Source organism: Athene noctua, chromosome Z, assembly GCF_965140245.1.
Source record: "Athene noctua chromosome Z, bAthNoc1.hap1.1, whole genome shotgun sequence".
Taxonomy (NCBI): Eukaryota; Metazoa; Chordata; class Aves; order Strigiformes; family Strigidae; genus Athene; species Athene noctua.
In genome coordinates, this window is record NC_134077.1 from 85047650 (window position 1) to 85070022 (window position 22373).

The 22373-nt window shown below is 38.3% G+C and overlaps 1 protein-coding gene across 2 annotated transcripts in view; it reads right to left on the minus strand.

Annotated features, from left to right (window-relative positions):
* Positions 1-913: 913 nt before the first annotated feature.
* The window catches only part of EDIL3 (EGF like repeats and discoidin domains 3), a 257972-nt gene continuing 236512 nt past the window's right edge, over positions 914-22373 (minus strand). For both annotated transcript variants that reach the window (XM_074931730.1, XM_074931731.1), the window contains exons 10-11: positions 18265-18420; positions 914-7909 (exon numbers count right to left, since the gene is read on the minus strand). In XM_074931730.1, coding sequence (XP_074787831.1) covers positions 7760-7909; positions 18265-18420 — 306 coding nt within the window. In that variant the 3' untranslated portion in view covers positions 914-7759. The remainder of the gene's footprint in view (positions 7910-18264; positions 18421-22373) is intronic.

The window sequence follows — 22373 nt, forward strand, 5'->3', positions numbered from 1 at the left end:
CAGCTCTGGGGTCCCCAGCATGAGAAAGACATGGACCTGTTTCAGTGGATCCTCCTCCATAGGAGGGCTATGAGAACGGTCAGAGGGCTGGAGCTCCTCTCATGAATAAAGGCTGAGGGAGTTGGGGCTGTTCAGCCTGGAGAAGAGATGGTCACAGCGAGACCATATTGCAGCTTTTCAATACATAAAGGGGACTTATAAGAAAAGTGGAGAGAAATATTTTACCAGGGCCTCTAGTGACAGGACAAGGGGTAATGTTTTTAAACTGAAAGAGGGTAGATTTAGAGTGGACATAAGGAAGAAATTTTTTATGATGAGAGTGGTGAGACACAGGAATAGGTTCCATGGAGAAGCTGTGGATGCTTCATGATAGGAAGTGTTCAAGGCCAGGTTGGTTGGGGTTTTGAGCAACCTGATTTAGTGAAAGATGTCCCTGCCTGTGCCAGGGGCGTTGGGCTAGATGACATCTGAAGATCCTTTTCAACCCAAACCATTCTGTGATTCTATGATTTTGTGTGTACATAACAGGAAATTACTCCCCAAATTATACAACACCCACAAATCCTGCAAACAGAAACAGGACCTCTAACATGTATGGTTTCTGTACAACAAATCCTAATTTTTCTGGCCTGTTCTCCAAAAAGCAGAAGAAAATAGTGAGTGAAGGGGCAATATACTCAAACCATCACAGATCTTACTCACATCAAAAGGTTAATTAGAAGTAAGAACTCTTAGTGTCACTAATGAGTCTCCTGATGCACACTGGATTTGTTTGGGCAATTCTATAAATATTAGAGAGTGACAGGTATTACAACAATATGGAAAGTGTAATCACCCTTCATATGTATGTATACACCACACCAGATTCACATAAGCAGTGCATGCTTTAATTGGTTATTCAAGAATTCTCCACCAGTGCCTCTTCTAATGAAGCTCTAAACCTGTTACAGTAACATGAGTCACATGTAATAAAGGAATTTCTCCAAGTCAAAATAGTAAAGACAACACCATTCAAGAGAAAAATAGGACAGATATAAAAAGTGAGGAAAGAAGATTCAGACAAAATACTTTTCTATACAATTCAGTGTGCATAATTCTAGATCCCAGATATGATTTATGTTTTGCGATTAAAGTTCCGGTGGATTGACTCCAAGCATCAGCTAAGCCCCACAGCAGGACAGGGTAAAGAACAGGAAGGGCAAAAGTCAGAAAGATTGTGGGTTAAGATAAAAAAAGTTTAATGAGTGAAGGAAAGAGGGGGAACTCTCCATGCCAAAGCCACCATGTGATGCAAAAGCAGTCACCTTTTCCCACAAGCAGACTGATGCCCAGCCAGTCCCCGAGCAATGGCTACCTTCCCGTAAAGCCTCTTCCCAGCAGTGAAGACAGACAAATCCATCCCAGCCCTAGTACAAAGTTCATAGTATATCAGTCCATACTGTCTACATCATATTGCCTGACACTTTCATAAGAACATGCTGTATCACTTTTTAAGAGGCCTTTGGTTCTGCTTCAATGGATGACATACATATTTTATGCTGAACAGTCTGTGTACTTACTTGTACTTATTGTGGTCAATACAATACAATATATTTCTCTATAGCTCCTAGTGATCTCTTGCAGCATCCCAAAAAACCAATACATTTCAAGATGTTCATTTAGTCTGATTTTGATTTTAGCCTGATTTTGAAATGCTTAATGACCTTTCCTACCGTCTTTTGAGAGCTGATATACTTCATCTGGTCATGTGGCCATCAGAAGCGTGCATACTGACTTACCACCTGATGTGCAGCCTCAGATAACCACAATGCATTGGCTTGCAAAGCACTGAGAAAGCAGCATCAGAAACATTACTCTGAGCTTTCCATACAGTCCCATACATGTGGATCCTACTTCTAAATTGATATATACTGTAACAAAACCCAACTGGTATTTTTACTATTGGCAAAATATATTTTGCTGCACTCTTAACTGTGATAAATTGTGAAACCAAGACATATTTCCATGTTCTTTTGTTCAGAGGCATTTAGCTATATGTATTTACAGCTTCCCAAATGATACTGAAAGGTATTATTGAAAGATAATTTGTGATAAATGCAGTTATAAATCTACACAACAAAAATTAATCGAGTCTGTCTTTTGTTTTATACTCTTCATCTAAAGCAGTCTTTTGCATCTTAAAGTGTATTTATCTATTAATAAAATGATGCAAGTTTTAAAAAAGAAAATAAAAAGTTTGTATGAGTAAAATTGTCTTTTATTTTGTCCTATTTTATTTTATATGGATAAGTGATCACAGGTCACTTAGTGATAACTAAGTGAACAGATTAACCTCCTGATATTTGAATCTAAGGTACAAAGTATATGTCATTATATTTACCACAGAAGTATCAGAGACTACATATTTCATAATGATGTAGAGTGTTGATATGCATGTTAATCCCTCGAGCTCATTAGCCACACGTATGGGAGGATGGACATTGATAAATAGTTGCTAGCCTGAAAAGAATTACTCATTATTTTCTCTCATTGTCTTCATTAGAGTTCCTGGGGAATCTACATTATGAAGAATGAGAGGAAAAAGCACTTTTCATTTCTTCAGGAGCAGGTCCCGTATTTCATGAAAGAGTTGCAATTTATAATTAAAAGTCAGAAAGATTCAAGATGTGTATTTTCAGAAATTTATCATTGAAGCGCTAATATTCAGCCATCATTCAACAAAAGTAATCCTTTTTGTGTGCACCATTATATTCTCATTTTTATGACTGGTAGAGATATGCAATCAGAAAAAATTACATCAATTCTGTGACTTTTCTGTTGAATGAAGATATGCTCTTAGTGTTCAGACTGCACATTTAGCAGACAAGGTACCTGTCATCAGTGCATACTCATGGATAGATTTTATCTCTAAAAGACAATTTTTGGTGAAAGGACACAAGCTGAAATGGATATGAAACAAAAGCACCTCCCTTATGGGGACAGGCTGAGAAAGTTGGGGGGTTCAGCTGGAGGAGAGAAGGCTCCGGGGAGACCTTAGAGCGGCCTCCCAGGGCTGAAAGGGGCTGCGGGAATGGGGGAGGGACTTGTCATCAGGGGGTGTGGGGATAGGATGAGGGGTAATGGTTTTAAACTGAAAGAGGGGAGATTTAGATTAGATATAAAGAAGAAATTCCTGAGGGTGGTGAGGCCCTGGCACAGGTTTCCCAGAGCAGCTGTGGCTGCCCCCTCCCTGGAAGGGTTCAAGGCCAGGTTGGACGGGGCTTTGGGCAACCTGGGCTGGTGGAAGGTGTCCCTGCCCAGGGCAGGGGGGTGGGACTGGATGGTCTTTAAGATCCCTTCCAACTCAAACTGTTCTGTGATTCTGTGATGATATCTATGGGCTTACTCTGGATCAATAAGCAGTAAAACACTGAAGCTCCATCACTCACAGGTACAAAAAACTTATTTTTTTAAATAAAATCTCAGTTTAAAATCAGGAGCAAATGGCTTTTCCATGTGCTACTTTAACCTCTAGGCTTCTTCAGCAATCAAAATTATACAGTTAATGAAATTAAGAAATTTTGGTGAAATTTTTGTGCAGCAAATAAAGTGAAGAGAGGTGAGAGTGTGAGCAAGCACTGGTCCTGCTTTGGTATATCTGCTGGAAGCCTCATTGTGGGTCTGTGCTGCAGTCACTGTTTATCTTTTTGGAAATTAATTTGCCTGTGCAGGAATGGAGAAGAGAGGATAAGGATTGATGAATATCCCAAGAAATTTGACTTAAAGGAAATGAAATTGTCAGTTTACATTTCTGGTGCTCATTCAGAGACCAGTAAGATACAAGAATATTTTTAGACTCATTCAAACCTTTGCTTTTTTATCTGAAAGAACAAAGGGAACACATTGAAGGGAGCACAGCACCACAGCTGATTTTGCCAGAAACAAACTTACCTACCATAAAGACCCCACAAATGAATCCAGGAAAATGCCACATCATATCTCTGCTCCGCATTTGCTGCTAGTGAAGCTGAGATAAGTTGTATCTCCTTCAAGGTATTGCAATATAAGTGCTTCAAAAATGACCTCATTTTTCAAAAGTTTTATTGTTAAGTTTGAAGACTAGACAAGGTCATACCGGTTTTACATTGTTCTACATGATTTAAGTATATACAAAACCATTTAAATATTACACAGCTTGAAAGGTTGCAAAGGTCATTGTGTCTGAGATACTTCTGTACTTACTGACACATCAGAAGCCAGCACTGAATATTATAGTTCATATTTGTTGTATAGCAAAGATACACTCATTTAGTATCCTTAGTCTTCAAAACTGACACGAATTTGTATGCAGCCATTCCAAAAGAGAAAGTCAACCTCAAAACCAGAGCCAGTTAACGTGATAAGCCCTTAACAGAAAACAGATAAAGCCTTGTGCCGGTGCTTTATTTCCTAGGCTATAAACGTAGCACTCACAGAGCTACAGAAAGGTGAAGTCTGCCTACAAATACTTAACTGATTCAGGGTGAAATTTAATTAGGAGAACATTTTCAGTCTTGTTCAATGCTATTGTTACCGTTAGTACAGAAGTCAAGGATCATTTTGGGGTGTTTCTCCTTCCCCTCTTAAAGGGACATATCATGTCCTGAACCTATTTCTGGTTTTGGAATGCAGCTGCTTTCACTGTGAGAGTACAGGCGTGTTAATTTATAACCCGTCCCTTATGTCAATGGTGTTCACCAAGACAAGAAAATAAAATTGAAGAGAAAAGGTTTAATTCTAGACTGTAATCTGATTCTCATCTGTTTTGTTAAATCAGAAGTATTCCACAGAAATCAAGAGTTATTTCAGACATACACTGCTGACACTGGGAGCAGAATTGGGCACTATGGCTGCACAATGCCATTTAAAGAAAGCTTCTTGGTAGCTAAGGAATAATTTAATTAGGCAAAGCCCCACTAAGTTGGTTGAAATTGTAAGGGCATCACATATATGATTCTTTTATAAATCATCACAGAGTGTTATCACAATTATGGAGTTTCTTTGCAGGTTGTTAAGACTGCTGGCAGATGAAATCTGACACAGGACTAAGGATGAAAATAACTTTAAAATAATGCTAAATAAAATTACTGTCTTAGGTATCATGACAACACTTTTCATATGCAGGTGAATAGACAATACATAAATTACTAAACCAAGAAAGATCAATTCAGAACCAAAACTGAGGTTGCAAAAGATGAGTAACATGAAAAAGAATCACTTAAGAACACAGATATTTTAAAATAACATTAAAACAAGTTGGTAAACTAGGGACGTTAATTTTCTGAAATGGCCTTCCTTATTTTGGGTACAGTCGACTAATGAAATAGTTACATGCTTTTCTTCATATCTGTAGTTAAATTCAGAGCCAATTGTTCTTCCACAACAGGAAAATGTTTTTGGACCTCTTTAAATATTGTGTGTGTCCCGCCGATTTTATTTTTTATTTTTTTTTTTTTAATTTTTATTTTTATTGTAGAGCCTAAAGTGCGAAACATGGGCAGTAGGTATTTAGGAATACTCTTATCCTCCATTATTCAGATTTTTTTTCTCTTTAGAAATACCATCATGATTGACTTTCTCTTTAAAATCACTCACTATGCTTGAAGACCACTCCATATATACATCATTAAGGAATGCTGTTAACACAGTTACAGACAAGACAGTAACAGTCTAGTGGCTTTTTTTTTTAATGCAGCACAAAGTAAAAAATAAAGAACAAACTTAGCAGTGTTGCACAGGACCTCAACATTTCTTACACATACTTTTACCTTTACAAGACTTTTCTTTAGAAGTCTTTAAATGTCTAAGCCTTATAAAATAAATACTTGTATAAATACAGTTTAAGGATTAAGTCATTTTATAGAGGCAGGGTGTTCTGTTTGTTAAAATGTGACAGTTTAAGTGACACTATCAGAAAACCGCCACCAATATATCCCCAATTCTTGTATGTAAAATTCCTGGCTGCTATTCTAGAGTCTTTCACAGTTCAATGGATAATACATTTTGTCTGTGGTGGAGAATGTGTGATTAAATGCAGGTTTTTGAAATCCAAACCATTTTGTTTCCAAAGTAAACTTTGCCCTTTGCAGACTGTGGGCTAACTAGCTGTTTGCCTGGGAAGCAGTGCCCAGGTTCGTACTTCAGTGTTTCGATGAGAATGTAACAGTGACAAAAAATAAGTTCAGTGACATTTGCTAAAACATGCAGCTGTATATATATATATATCTATCTCTCTTCACATCAGCATGTTATGAAATTAAAAGGGTGGCAGTAATCCCAAATGCTGCTATTTCAGGAAACAGATAAAATGTCCCCTCGCTCCTTGCCCCAGGATTTTTTTAGATTTAGGTGCTACTCTAACACCGCCATAGCAAGGTTGGTACCCTTATCTCCATAATCAGGGGAAACTGAGGCACAGGGGAGAATGTCCCCCCTGCTGGTCCACTTTTCCTCCTAAAATCTAATTTTTAGACTGGGGTCCTCGCTGGCTATCATGCTGTTAAAACAATATAGAATGTATGAAGTTTATCTGTAGATGAGGCATGATAAAAAGCAGCCTCCTTGTGGCTTGCTGGCCTATGTCTGAAAATACGTGGTTGGGAGTGGAGGGTGCCAAGGGCCCAGCTTTGATGAGCCCCTACGACACCTCTTGCCTTTGTGTCTGGGAGGAAGGCTGTGACTGCTACCATAAGAAAAGCCTGTTGAGAGGGTTTCCTGGCAGTAAGAGTCATTCCTATTGTGTCTTTTAGCACCTGATTCCTCCACCCCACATCTACCTTCTCACAGAAATTAAGGAGGTTTCTGAAAGAAGCAATAGGGCAGGCAGCTCTGTCTAGGGTTGAGCGCTCGCCCCTGGGCAAGTCATGAAACGGGCTCAGGATTTCTGATGCACTGTGTGCCTTTACCCAAGTGAATACTTAAGGTGAATACCCTGGCATCTCATCTCAGCCTCCTTGAAAAAGCACATCTCAAGCAGAATTAATAAACTTTGGCAAAATCATTAACTTCATAATACACTGATAGCAGATTTTGTTCCATATGCAAACAGGTCACCTCTTTCAAGGAAAATAACATTAGTGGTGATACTAAACAGAAAAGATGGAGGTCATGTCTACAGCATGCAAGCTAGAGAAGGAAAATGGGGTTAATTAGGAAAACCCTTTGGGTGTGTGGACTCTGCTATTCAGATGAATGTGATGAAAGGTAGCTTGTAATATCACAGGTACTGTGTTTTACAGCACCACAGAGTATCTTCCAAAATATATGTCATAAATACTGACAGTGTTTGATAGGCACAATTACTATAATGCAGTCATCCCCAAGTAAACTTATTGCTAAAAGCTGCAGTATCACTTTTTGCAAGTATGATTTATGGAGAACTCGTCAGCCCAATGTTTCTAAAGCTGCAAATGAGCTTTGTCATGCTATTCCGCTTCTCTTGTAAAAAGGATGCTGCTGTTTTTCCCTAACACGTTTCAACTAGTGTGAACAACTCAAAGGAAAACTAGAAAGATAATTCCACAGCAGAAGGGACAACACTAACAGATTTCAAGGACAAAATCGGATTGGATCGTTTAAAGGGCAGGCTTAGACCTCCTTGCGAAAGACAGTTAGCGGCCTACCACAAAATGAGCACTTGTTCATGAAAAACCCACTGAGCATCCTACAGGCTTTGCACAGTATCTTCTACGGAGGGACTTTTAGCTACACCAAGAGCTGCGATGCCTAACGAAGATCCACCTCAGTCCTCTAATATGCAACCCAGCAGCTCCGACCGCAGGGTGATCCTGCCGTACCACGACCACGGGAGGATGCGGATGTGCCGGGTGTAGATCGGAGGGTCGATGACATTCTTACGGTGCGTGTCATTGTCAAAATTTCCCTGGAACACCTGAAAGGCAAGTAATGAGAAGATTTAAGTCTGTGTGGCTTAAAGAACAGTTGTGGTACACCTCTGACGTCCCTGGGCACCTCTTCATGCTGAATTTTGATCATCTGAGCACCCAACTGCCACTGCAAAGAGCATCTGCTTTTGACAAGACCTTGGGATTTCATTACATGCCAGGGACCTTGGAGATGGGCATCAGTGTGGCACGCTCCACCCTGGTGCAGATTTAGCATTTGATTCAAAGCTTAATCTGCTGTTCTGCCAACACCCAGGGCCCCGCTCTAAAAGTTACATAAAAATCATTAACATTTAAAAAATTTAATGTCTTCTTACTTGGCATTTGTATCATGTCAAATTAATCCCAGGAGATCCTGTTATTGTTTCCAACAAAATAACATTAATAATTAAAGTTAAGAAGAATTTTTATTGTATCACTTTTGAATGTAGCTTGGGTGCAACTATATAAACCCTTGTAAAGTTAGTGATTATCAAGGATATTATCTTCTGTCAGAACGGAAGTCAGCATATGAATTAAGAGCAACAGTTTGTGATCAAATCAAAAAATCCTGCATGGTACAATGTTATCTCCAGTAGTACGAGTTAACCAATACATAAGTGAATTTCCAAACTTCTGTCTGTGTTAAAATAATGCTGGATTTTTCCCCTGGCAGCCACTATTTAAATTCAAAGGCCACAGCACCACTTTTTGGCAAAATGATCAGATTATTCTCTTGGGTTATTTTCAGTTTTTATGGGAAATGTTCATTCTCTTCAAATGTCAGCCAATTCACTTTTCATTTGTAAAAACTCAATTTGATGGCTTTTCAACTTGAAATGAGTTTCATTTGCACTACGCAGAGAAGGAATATGGATCTCCTGAAGAAGTGTGTATATGACTGAATTAGTGCAGAATTACAAGTTTCCTAGAAGTTCTTGGGAAAAAATGTCAGATGTTGAATTCAGAAGAGGCTGATCTACTATTTTAGCTCTTAAGCTGTTTCTTTTGTGACATGTTTACAAAGCACTATACGAAAATCTTCACTTTTTGGTCTCTGTGCTGCACCTGTTCTTTGAATTTGAAAAGCTTCTCTCAAGTGCTATCAATTTGGCATCTCAAACAAAACGCATCCTCCACAAGTGATGCTCTTTCACAAGTGATAAATTTCCTTTCTCATCTGGCATCTCTCTAACACAGAGATGGGCACATTAAAGCACCTAGGAGTTAAGATAGATAGATAAAATTGCAGACAGACTGACCACAGAAACAACAGTGTTGTGAGTCTTAGGAAAAGAATGTATTTACCACAGGAAAAAGTTGATTGTAGCCCAAGCGCAGTGTTGATTACATAAATCAGCCGGAGCTTGGGCTAACAAGAATGTGCCTGAATCTGAGTTTCATTTGTGGCAATATAGCATCCAATAAATTATTAAAATTAAAGAGTGGCACACCCCAATGTACAATATGCAGCTAGGAAAGCTTAAAGTAAATTTTTTTCATTTGATATCCTGCACATGCATGCAATATATCTGTTGATATTTGTTTCTATGCCAGATAATAAGTGATGCAGAACTGCAGACAATTCTTGCTGCAGAACTACTGGAAAATTCTTTTACTCTCTGTTTTGTTTTCCCTACGGAAGATGTATTTCAGAGATAACATTTAAACGAAAGCTTAGAACAAAAAATGTTGCTTACCAGAAGAACCCATCTACAGCCCCAGTATTCATATCCACATATAGCTATGCAAAATAAATAAAATTATGTGATGCAAACCAAGCAGCAAATGTAGCTGAAGAAGGTAAAATGATCTAATTTACTTAGAGCAGGAAAACAAGAATTAAATTGTATTTCTAACTCATACATGATTTCATTAGTACTTGAAGTCAAACTCATCTGTTTCAGAGGTTAATTTATGCAAATCTGAAATTCACCTTTCCTCAAAATTCAAGACCCAGTTTCAAGAAATTAACTAAACATGATAGATCTGAGAAAGGATTTTAGGGAAATAATATCAGAAATACAGGGAAATTTCAGAAAATGAGGGAGCCTTTGTCAGTATCCCCAAATGTGACCTGCATGAAATATAACATTCTAAGAGCAAATTTACTGGGTTTTTTTGTTTGTTTTGTTTTGTTTTTCCTGTGGACCCATGGCAAATTTCTTATGGGAAAAAAATATTCTTTGTCAGTCTTCATTTTAATTCACCCTAAATTCACTAATGGAGTCAAGAAACTTGGAAAGAGCAGGGAGGACAAAGGACACAAACTGTACATCTGGCTAACCAGTACAAAAAAGCTATTTCTTTACCCAGAAGTGATTTTTCTATAATTACCTGTTGTTTTATGCCCAAACAGTCAATACTAAATGGACCACCCAAGCAATTAAAGGCTCTCAAGGAGCTAGCACCCTCATATCATAAATGATCACTCTTCATGTTTCTGAGAAGCTTGTTTTTGTATACAACAGCTCTAAAGACTAATGATTTAATGGCATTCAAGAAGCTGATGCTGGAGTTACACTCCATAGCTCTATGTCATCTTTCAGATGAAAAACATGCCCAATGACAATAAAACCCAAGGTGATTAGTGCTTATGGAATAAAGAGTAGTGTAAATTAATATGTCAGTGCATAAAGCCAGCACATATCTTTATTGTGAGTTCTGTGTGGGTGCTGATCTGTCTGGTTCTGCCTTGTCTCAAACAGCAAATATACAGAGTGAAGCACCAAGATGGCCACAAGCAGCAAATTTTGTCCTTTTGCAAATTATTAAACAGACTAAGTCTCTTCAGCCTGAAAGGAGATATGATAAATGTCTGTAAAACCGTTAAGTGGCACGGAGAAAATCAATAGCGGGCTATATTGCACTGTCCCCTTAGCAGAGCCACGAGGGGACAAGGAATGACAGCAGGTTTGTCCTGAGCCAACCTAAAGGTCATGGTTCCCCATACAACACATAATTAAACTGTGGCACATTTTGCAGAGCCTTTAACTACTGTTCAAGATCAGATAAATTTTTAGGGGCAAAATCAGCAGGGGCTATTAAAGATACAGCTAGAAGAAAGTCGGAGGCTGGGAAAGTACACTAGGGAAGAATAACAGCCCTACATTTTTTTATTTTCTGGTCATCTGTTACAGGACGCTCCCTCCCTTTGAAGGATCTTCAGCCTCCCCCAGCCCAGTGGCTCCCACATTACAAGGTGCCTCTGTTGGTAAAAGTGGACTGAAGCTCCTGCTTTCTGACAATCCTGTTGTAGAATTTTACAGTGGATATATCTATTCATGTCAGTCTGCATACTTAAAAGGTGTAAGTTGCTAAAACATTTATTCAGCAGCTTCAGCAAGTTTACACATACACACCCCACACACATATGTATAGATCCTCTGTAGCTTAGTCTCTTACAGCTGCTATTAAAGTAGAAAATGCATGCTGGTGTCCTTTTAGGTATGATAACTTATTTTATGATCAGTTCATGCAAAAGAGAATGAAAATCTAGAAAATATGTGCTGGTATTCTCTGGAAAAAAACCAAACCAAAACAAACTGAAATATAAACAAGTCTTGTTTATAATTATGTCCAACAAGCAATTTGGATGCTTTGCCTTCAAAAACTCACTGAGATTTTTCAATATAACTAAGTGTTTTATGACATAAGCAGCAAATCTGAATAATGACAATGTAAGTTGATTCATACTTTAAAAAGAAAACTATTGTATGTTTTATGACAGAATAATTTAGAAAAAAATATCTGAAGAATAGCAGCTTAGGAAAGGTGGAATTTATTACAACTGATGTTTGTTTTGCTCCAAACATCGAGATGGAAGCCAGGTTTTAGGGCACATCTACAGGACTCATAAATAGGAGTCTGCATCAGGTAAGATTGTTTGTATGCTGTGTCAATGGATGTGCATGGTGCATGAAAATTCAGGGAGTCCGATTCTCCACAGAGAATCTTTCTGGATCATGTCTGGCAGAAACTTAAATTACATGAAAAGTCTGTGTTGGCCACAGCATTATTGGTTCCTACTATTTATGATAATGTCAGAGAGCTGAGACTTTATTAGCCAAGCCTCCGATGGTGAAGTCACTATGTTGCCTGCTGTCCCTTAACGATATATTTTATTCTGAGCAGAGTACTATAAACATGTTATGTCATGGAGCAGATAATCCTGCTCATATTGGAGGCAGATTATTTTAAAAGAATAGCTAGACATGGCTTCCATTTGGAGTTTGCTTCAGGACAGAACATCTCAGTGTTCAGACAAATAAAGGGGGCACTGTCCATTTAAAATCTAAAAAGAAGCTTCATGAAGAATGGGTTTTGACAGTCATATTCTTTTATTTTGGAAACATTTAATTTCTTCATTACTATTCACTGAAGAATACTTGCTACTTCACTCTTTACTTAAGACTCCCTCTTAAGCAAGAGTGGGAATTCACAGATTCGAACAGCCCATTTACTTGCTCTTGGTGGAGTAGCCCTCTCACCATGAGGAGTTAGTTACAAGTGAACAACACTAGGTAAAAGATGGTGAAAGATGTCTTGATTTCTCACCAGAAGTAGAGCTACCGTTTACAGGCATACTCCATGACATGGAAGATGCTTTCCACTATAAAAGACTGGGGAGGAGAGTTTTTTAATAGACATACATGTATAAACATATGTATATGTGCACATGTGTTTCTGGAGTGATTCAGAGGAGAAAAAAGTCATTCTTTGTTTTTAGTTGGTATACATAGAGTTTCCGGGTGTAAATTTTCCCCGCTCGATCTTAACTGTCTTCCTTTCTTCTTCACCAAGTACTTTTCCCTGGACTGGCTAAAGAGTCAGGAGTTGGTTGGCATGCAAGTGGTAGCTTTGCAAGAGTCCAGAGCCAGGAGAAGGGCTGTTTTTCCCTCTCCGTGATACAACAGTGAGAATATATATTACATGACCTTCCAGTTCAGAACAGATACAGGCAGATAAAACTTTTAAACCCGTGAAACATACTTGTTATTTTTTCAGCTTTATCTACTGATGCTACTAAAATGGTAATTTACCCCACTCTACATAGTTTATAAGTGCTTGATGATAGAAGGTTCAAAGCCAGGCAAAGAGAAGCATTTTGCAGATCAACCTTCCTCCAGAAATGCATATCAAAATTCAAGGTAGAGACTGTTAGTATGAGCATGTTGTCTTCCTTCAGCTCTTAGTGTAGTATGAGGGAAGATGTGTGTGCTGGAGGCACAGACTAGAATGAGCATAGCTAGGTCTTCATCTGATGCAAATTGTGTTAACACAGGTGAGAGTAATTCAAGTCACTCATGATTTAAACAGAAAAGGTGTCAGATGTTAGATTAGAAACATTAATTTATAGTATTAAATAATAAGAATAAATTAAATAATATTATTTTTAAAATATCTTTAATTCTGCCAAGTATGCAGATTATATGTAGCAGCTGAAACTATCCATATAAACCGCATATTATAATAAACCATACAAAAAAAACATTAGCAAATCTAGCAGAAAGATTTTTAACCTGACATGATCGAACTTTACATTTATAAGTAGGTTCCTGTCTTCCGTTGCTATGGCAATTAACTTGACATGCAAAGCATATAACTTATAACTAGTTCATAATTTTGTGCACAAACAGTGGCCATTGGCATACTGGACATTGCCTACCTGCAGTTAATTGCACTGCTGATGGCAAATAATGACAGTGCTGCACACTGCTAGACTTGTTTAGGCTACTTTCAGGTGTTCTCAACTTATTTTAAAAACTAGACTCTAAAATGCCATTTGATATGGCAGCTGGCCTTATCTACAGCATGCTGTGCAATTTATAAATCACATGTGGAATGTGATTTTAAAAAAAAAGGTCAAATTTGGTTTGGATTTGTTAGCTTTGGAGGCATAGTGAGCTACTGACCTCTAGTTGAGAAAAACAAGATAGCCATTAGCTCTGGTCCTTTTTCTAAAATACATTTTCTTCTTACTTGCCAGACTGCAATGTAATTTATTTTGCTTCTTGAAGACAACAGGAAAAGCTTTCGTATTTTCCAGACAACTCATTAGAACTATTTAAAATGAATGAGAAAGGCTTCATTTTTTAAAGACATGCTTCCCCCCCCGCCCCCCCCCCCCCCCCCCCCCCCCCCCAGTTCCTTTTTGTCTGCATTCATAGAAGTTTAGCACAAATGTGAACTCAAATGATTGGCCGTTTAAACAGCAGAAGCCAGACAGGAACTGCAGGAGCTGCTGTTCATGGAACAACTTCTCCTTTTGAAATGGTGCAAAGAAGGAAATGGAACACCCTATTTTCTTCTGTTTGAAACAACTGATTTGTTGCAGATTGATCAAAGATACAGGCTGCACACAGTGCACTTGTGAATACAAGATACCCGTATTTTTTCCTTTGTAAAATAACTTCACAAATGATGAAGAGGCAGAAGTGAATAGCTTCAGGAATTCACTGAGATCTGCTGATACATTAGGACTCATCCTGTAAACTGCTGAGCAGTGAGATGTTCAGCACCAGACGGGATTAAGCTCTCAACTCTTACTTCAATGCTTTGTAAAGTCACAATATTCTTTCGAAGTCATTATTACCAGCCTACCAAAATCTCTATAATTTCTGTGTCTGAGACATTCTTTTAATCTTTGCTTTTCCAGAATGTAAAATGTTAGGACTTTAAAAGTAGTTATTTTTCTTTTATACTGTCTTCCTTTCCCTGCGAGTTTTTGGAACCATCTTTCTTTTAAATTATGGGATGATTGTACAAGGATCACAGGACAAGTATAGGACGAATAAATCTCCTGCAGAGGAAATAAGAAATCTATATATTCTACCCTTCACAGAAGAAATCAAGATCTTCAGTTAATTAATAGAATGAATGAGGGTAAATTATGAATAATTTATTGTTGCTGCTGTTGACAGGATCTATGTTTTCTCTCCCTTATGTATCCCCAGGGGACAGAAGAAACATTTAATGAAACTGTGGAAACATGGTTTCTTCTACATTGTTCTTGCATTTTGGGCCAAATCTTGTCTCTTAAGCTAAAGAAAGTGTTGTGGATCCCATGCAAAGACGTTACTATCAGACAGGACCGATGACACTATTTCTCTTCCTCTCCCCATGGATGAGGCACAGCATTGATTTTTCTTCAGCTATCTTGATTTTCCATTTATATTTTTGTTCCACTGAACACAGGCCAGAGTGCAGGCAGAATTTCTGATGGTATACACATCCAGTGGGCAAATCCCATCAGAGCACACTGCATCAGCGCAGACCTAGCTAGAGCGGTGATGAAGGGTTTGGTGTCAAACTGGCAGGTTTTACTGGGTGATGCTCCTCGCCTCTGGCTGAATGCAATTTATGTATTCTCAGTAATGAAATGGATGATGGAAATAGATTTTCTTGTTAAAAGTGCAGATGTGGCCAAACTTTTCCCATTTTGAGAGGTGGGATCAAAATTCAGAGCAATCTTGACAAATTAGACAAAAGCAAAGGAGATCAATGGCGCAATTTAATAATGATGAGCAGCAAGCCAAACTTTAGGAAGTCATAACCAATGTCACAGGTACAAGATGGAGAATGATGGAGTAGGCAGTAGTTCTGTGCTAAAGGATACAACACTACAAGTTTGTGAGACCACACTTCAGGAGGAGCTGGTCTAAGCAGAACAGAAAAGGCTGATCTGAGGTTGAGAAAAAGTACCCTTTGAGGAAAGACTGAAAGAACAAAGATCATTTTTCTCCCCAAGAAAAAGTGAGAAGAAATAGTTAACATGCTTCAACCAAAACAAACTGCCCAAAGAGATGAAGTCAGTGTTTTGTGTCCTCTAAGGACAAGGTGGATGTGTTGCAGGGAGAGGGATAAGAAACCTTTCTAACTTTGATATTTAAACACTAGAGTAGACTGCTTAGATTATAGAATTTTCAGGACTGGCTGTTTCTGTGAACATATTAAATAATAATCTGGTGGAGAATGGTGCACGATATGAGCCTTGTATGAAGTGAAGGACTGAATGAATTAAGCTTTAGTTCTAACAATGAACTGTTCCTAGGGTGGTGGGAAGGGACTTGGGGACTGTTGAATCCTATTTGCTGCTGAGAAGACCTCAGAGGGGATGGGAGAAGAGGAATGTAGTCTCTTCATAGGTCAGGAGGTGTATGTCTAGGGGCTGTCTCGAGATCCTTTCCAGTCCTACCTCCTCTAAAGCTTTGCCAAGATCACTGACCAACAGGTAGCATTTCTGGAATGTCAGACTGTTATCAGACTTTTGACTTTTCTAGACTTTTGTCATATGGAAAAAATCAAAAATAGTAAAGATATTTTGGATTAATGCTTATGTATCAAAGACGTCTAGACTTGTATCAAATAATCTTGTTTTATTTTGTACAATCAGCTAAGTGCATTTGATCACATTCTGCTTACAATTGCTCTTGATTTGTTAAAGAATCATAGAAATATGCACCTATTTTCTGCTTAAGGATGTTAATTAATATGGGATATGAGATTTTTAATAAGACAATGACTAAGAGATTTCCATTGTTCCTAATGGAATATGTGTTATTAACAATCCCATTGATGATGACAGCAAAAAGAATTTAATTACCTTGGCAAATGTTATAGACAAGTGTAGACTGGAACAGTGCTGTTAAGTGACAGTGCATTTTGTTTTAGATTTGCTTGTGACTGTTGATGTGTTTCTCACATAGGACCTGAACACACGCTCTCTTTTTCAGTAAAATGAATGCAACAGTTCACTAATAGAAGTTTGGCTTGGAGAGGACATTTCTTTCGTAGCAGATCGTTTGGTTCTGTTTTTAAATGCCAGGGATTTAAAATGGGATGTGTACAAAGTAGTGAAGTGACTATCTGTCATTTATATTGAATGCATTTATGTTGCGTCTACAAAAGGTGAGTTGTTTGTTTCCAATTTTTATCTGACAACCAATTATACTAGACACATCCATAATCATTGGTGTCAGGACCTTCTCAGCTGGATGGCTAAAACAACTGATTTTGTTTTCCCTATCTAAAATCCTTTAGAATTTGATGGGGAAAAGTCTCAGTTCAGGACAAAACCACAGTGAACTGCCATTTGGCTTTTAAGAGTGGGACTTTGCAGTGTCATCTTTGAATAAGAAACTTATAACATGTCTATGCAGACACACACATACATTTACGCACATATTTAATCCCGTAATTTAGGACACCTTCTCCTAATAAATGAGTGTATATTTGATCAATCATTTAAAATCAGTGAAATTTAAAAGATGCGGCTGTCTAACCCCTCATCAATAGATCTACCTGTATTCATATAGCACTTATCAATATATCAAAAGCTTTCTCATTACTTCCAAAAAATGAATTTAATTAATCTACTTTGAAGGGCATTAATTTTTTACTCAAGATTTTTTGTTTATTCTAGGAAAATAGGTACAAGTGGGAACATTTATCACTGAATACAGATGTTAAAAACACTGGATTTAAAGATGCATTATCAGATATATAAGCCATCTGGTATTTTTATTAATGTATCTTTTGTTTCAATCAGACATAATCCCACTAAGATATTTAATAAATAATTCACATTTTGTCAGCTTGCTTAACATTTCCCTTAAGCAATGCATACGGTGTAATCTCTTTCTTAACAGATGATATTATGAATTCAGGTATTTGCTGTATAAAAGTGTTACACAGTTTAAAGGAAATGTATAATGAATAATATCCTAAATAACAACAGAAAGATTAAATGTTTCCAGGTAAATCAATCAGCAAACCTGTACTTTCTCTACACTTCTCATTAAATATTTGCAAAGGAAGTTGTGAAACTGTTAATGTTTTGTAGTCATTTAACAGTGTAATAAAAATAATCTTTCCATTGGGTATTTGAAACCCTAAGTGATTAATTTCCAGAAGAAAAATAAAATCCAAAATGGCTAGGTAATGAGGTACGCTAAAGATGTGCTTTACAGAAAATTACAGAAAATCGTGCATACTTGTCAAAATATGTGCTGGGATACTGTTTTTGAATATACAAATAAACTGATATTTATATACCTTCTTCTTTAGAGTTAAAGGATGAAATAATTTCAATAAATGGAGAACTGTAAAGTTTTATGTCCCATCTTTAATAGCGTTAAATCAGGTGCATTGCACTGATAGGTATGATATTACTGCACTGTGAATGTCATAGTGTTATATGACTCTTTTTTATTCACCTTGACTTTTATCTGTGGGATCCTATGCATATGGAACCCTATAAAGCAGGCAGCATGCAATAACCCACAGGCGTACAGCACTGATGTCATTACAGATGTAGTTCTCTGTAAATGCAACCAAAATATAATTTTTCTCTTTGCTTTACCTTATCCTTCTTTTGTTTTTCATCTTGGTATATGATCCAGTGCTCCCCATCATTACTGTAAGCAAGCTTGTAGGACCCCACAAACTGGACGTGACCAAAATCCTTAGCTCCTTGGGTAATTATGCCAGTGATTTTTGTAGGGACAAGCAGGTCAACCTAAATAAAACAAAACAGGAATAAAACAAACCATAGGAGAATGTAATTAGAACAGCTTCTGTTTGCAGTCTGGCCTCACACCACACCGAAGCGAAATGACGCAGCATGCTCAGACAGTTCTTGGATGCAGGCAGGAAAACCCAGGGTTGTCAAGAAGCTCCTTAGAGCATGGTGAGAGAGACCCAGTCCACGAGGTGGCTTTGCACTGCTTTGCAACTGTGCCCACCGCAAGCTGACACCACAGACAGTCACTTTCCTTCTCCAAGCTCCATCTCAATTTAATTTCATTTTCTGTTTGTCCTTTATCGTCTATACCACCTAATGGCACCATCTCATACCATTTTCCACCGTGTAGGTGCCATACAGGTTCCAACAAAACAGCAGTCTCCACTTCTCATGCACACCTAAAAATCGGAATAAAGCATGCAGAGGTCCATTCCCCAAATGCCTTCCCATTCCCTTTGCAGTTAACAGAGCCTGTGTTTTACTAATATCACACTTTTCCTCCTGAACTTTCCTTCTCTCTATAATCTGTCATTTCTTTTTCTACCTCTAAAGCTCTTTTTCATTCCTTGATTTTTTTGAGTTATTTTATAATCTTAGCACATGACTTTTAGAAATGCAAGGCAGAAAACTTAAAGCCTAATAAAATCTTAGTTTTCAAGGGGCTTTCACGTGGGTCAGCACATCTGTGATCAGTTCTTTTGAATCAGAACCCAACACTGAATATAACAGATTCGGGCCAGATGCTTTGGATTAAAATGATCAAGGAACAGAACACAATAACAGAACTAAATTGTCCTAATAACGTATTTTTAGAGGAAGAATGGAGGAGTTGAATTCCCTATCAAACTTGACATTTTCTTGAAATGTGAAGGTAAAACTGAGACTTCATTCTGTATCCTCCAGCAATGCGGAAAGACAGTAAAAAAAGAAAAAAAGGTAGATTTATTTCAAACAATAAATGGCTGGGAACCAGTCGGCATTTTTACTACTGTCTGTTAAATCAGGCAAGAGAGAATAACAGTAAAAATATTTCAGTAAAATAAGAGGAGTGCTGAACTCCATGTGAAGATGAGTGATATGTTTTTACAGCAAAAAATTAAAAAGAGAAGGTGAAGAAATAAAGAATGTACAGCTGATCAAATGCTGAAGATCCAGTCTTGCAGTTTTGGAAAGCTGAGGGTCCCTAAGCAAACTAGATTTTTGACTGGAATGTGGGGCAATTGTCTCCCTGGATTTCCCAAGGCTTCCGATACGGTTCCCCAGCGCCTCCTCCTAGAGAAGCTGATGTGTTACAGTCTGGACAAGGGGTCTGTGGTGTGTGTGTGGAACTGTCTGACAGGCTGCACCCAGAGGGTGGTGGGAAATGGCTCCTTTTCATGGCAACCTGTCACGGGTGGGGTCCCAGGGATCAATAGTGGGCCCAGTGAGGTTCAGTATCTTCATAAGTGACGTGGATGATGGGATCAGGTGTACCCTGATGAAGTTTGCTGGTGATGCCAAACTGAGTGGGTACGTGGGCACTTGGGAAGGGAGAGCCACCCTGCGGGAAGACCTGGACAGGCTGGAAGAGGGGGCTAACAAGGGCCTTAGGAAGTTCAAGGAGGACAAGTGTAAGGTCTTGCACCTGGGAAAAAATCATCCAGGAGTGCAGCACAGGCCGGGATCTACCCAGCTGGGGAGCAGCTCTGGAAAGGGACCTGGGGGTCCTGGTGGACAGCAAGCTCCACATGAGTGACCAGTGTGCTGCTGAGCCAACAGGCTGCTGGGCTGCATCAACAAGGGCATCACCAGCAGAGATAAAGAAGTCATTATCCCCCTCTACTCAACGCTTGTCAGGCCACACCTGGAACACTCTGTTCAGTTTTCGTAACTTCGCTATACAAAATTGGTGTGGCCAGGCTGGAGAGGGCCCAGAGAAGGGTCACAAAGATGATCAAGGGACTGGGCAGCCTGTCCTGTGAGGAAAGGCTGAGAGAACTGGGTTTGTTCACCCTGGAGGAGAGAAGGCTTAGGGGAGACCTTGTCATCATGTTCCAGTGCTTAAAGGGTGGCTACAGAGGAGAGGACTTGTTACAAGGAGCCACATGGAAAAGACAAGAAGTAATGTGTTACTCCTGGGGAGATTCTGATTAGACAGAAGACGAAAATTTTTCACAGCGAGAGCAATCAGCCACTGGAATAATCTCCCCAGGGAAGTGGTGGGTTCCCAACACTGGACACTTCTAAGATTCAGCTGCACAGGGTGCTGGGCCATCTTGTCTAGACCGTGCTTGTGCCAAGAAAGGTTGGACCAGATGATCCTTTAGGTCACTTCCAACCTGGGGTTCTACAATTCTATGAGTCTATGAACATTTGAAGAGAGGTAGCAAATAATGTGCTACAAATCCTTTTAAGAAAATGAACAACCTAAAAACTTCAGTACTGAGATACCAAAACAGTCAGTGGAAAATACCATTGCATGAAGATGGTCTGAGAGTTTTGGTTCTACCAGAATTAATTAATTTATCGCATTTGCTGGCAGTCATGTTGCTCAGAGGAGCACCCCAGAATATGAGGGAAGTATCCTTGGGAGGCAAAATTCTTTTTGTTTTCTCTTTGGTCAATGGAGAGATAGGAACTCAATCAACGATCATTCAGAGGAGTCCACTTTGGATGTTCTCATGGACTGCTTGAAGGAATTTCTTTCTTCTGCAAGGAGCACAGAGGGGTTTGCTTCCACAGGCTAAGTGAGCCTCTGGGAAATGAACACTGCTAATTAGTATAAGTCTTTCATGAATTAATAAACACCAGGTCTCCAGACCTTGCTTGCAAATATTTTTGAGTCTAAATGCATAGTCTGTGAAAAAGGCTGATCTGGTAAGAAATCACTAATTGGTCCACACTTTCAGGCAGCATTTGAACTAAACATTTCAGAATCAACTTTAGATTATCTTTATAAATAATTTTTACATTAGCATTTTACAAGTGTAACCTCTTTTTAGCAGAGAATGCTTCTTATATCAAAAGTTAATGTCTGCCCTTAACTTGAAAAAATGCCTCCATAAAATCAGTTGTTTATTTTTAAAATGTTGACAGTAATCTAAAAGGATTTCACAATTATTTAACATGGCCATGGCAATCAGAGTATTTCTCATTGGAATTCAGAACAGGGAGAAAAAATTCTCATTAAGATTCAGGGGATTTCAAAGGTAAAATCACAATAAATCTTTATTATCACATAGATCCAATGTTAATAAAAATGTCCTCGTAACAATTGTTTTGTGCTTATAGGACATATCCAGTAGCCTCGTACTCTTGTTCAGAAAAATTATGTGGGAAGCTGAAAGGTAATCTGGCATATGTTCAGTCTTTTTCTGAAAGATTCACATAGAACTATGTAGAATATGTGTGAGTGTTTGTGTGTGCGTGATTATATTAAAAAAATAAATGGAAAAAAGAGAAGTTATTAATAGGCAGACTCTGTCCCAGGTCCTGGCAATGCAGACAATACATATTGCTGGAGATGGAGGAAAAGAATAAACAAATATAGCACCAGCATCTCCTTGTCATACTTCATTATCTTATTTACTTAATTATTCACATGCTGATGAGAAGCCTTCAGGCCATAAAGATTGTTATTAATCTAGCATTAAAGAAATATAGTTTTTACCCTGTTGATTTATTACCTTCTACAAAGGGCTAACACCTTTTCGTTCTTCCTGTTGAAAGTACTTTAGAGCAGAAAGGCGAGAAGAATTTACACCAATTTCTAGGCAAAACATCTGCATTAAAATAGCTTAAACAAAAGTAATAATTTCCCATCAGGACACAACACATTTATTCAGTTAGTGCAGATTGCAAGTAACAGGCAATCAAACAAATTACCAGGGAGAGCAGTTGAATTAACACACAACCACTATGTACACTTCAAAGCTGAATGTGATTAACAGGATCAGAATGTGACTTTG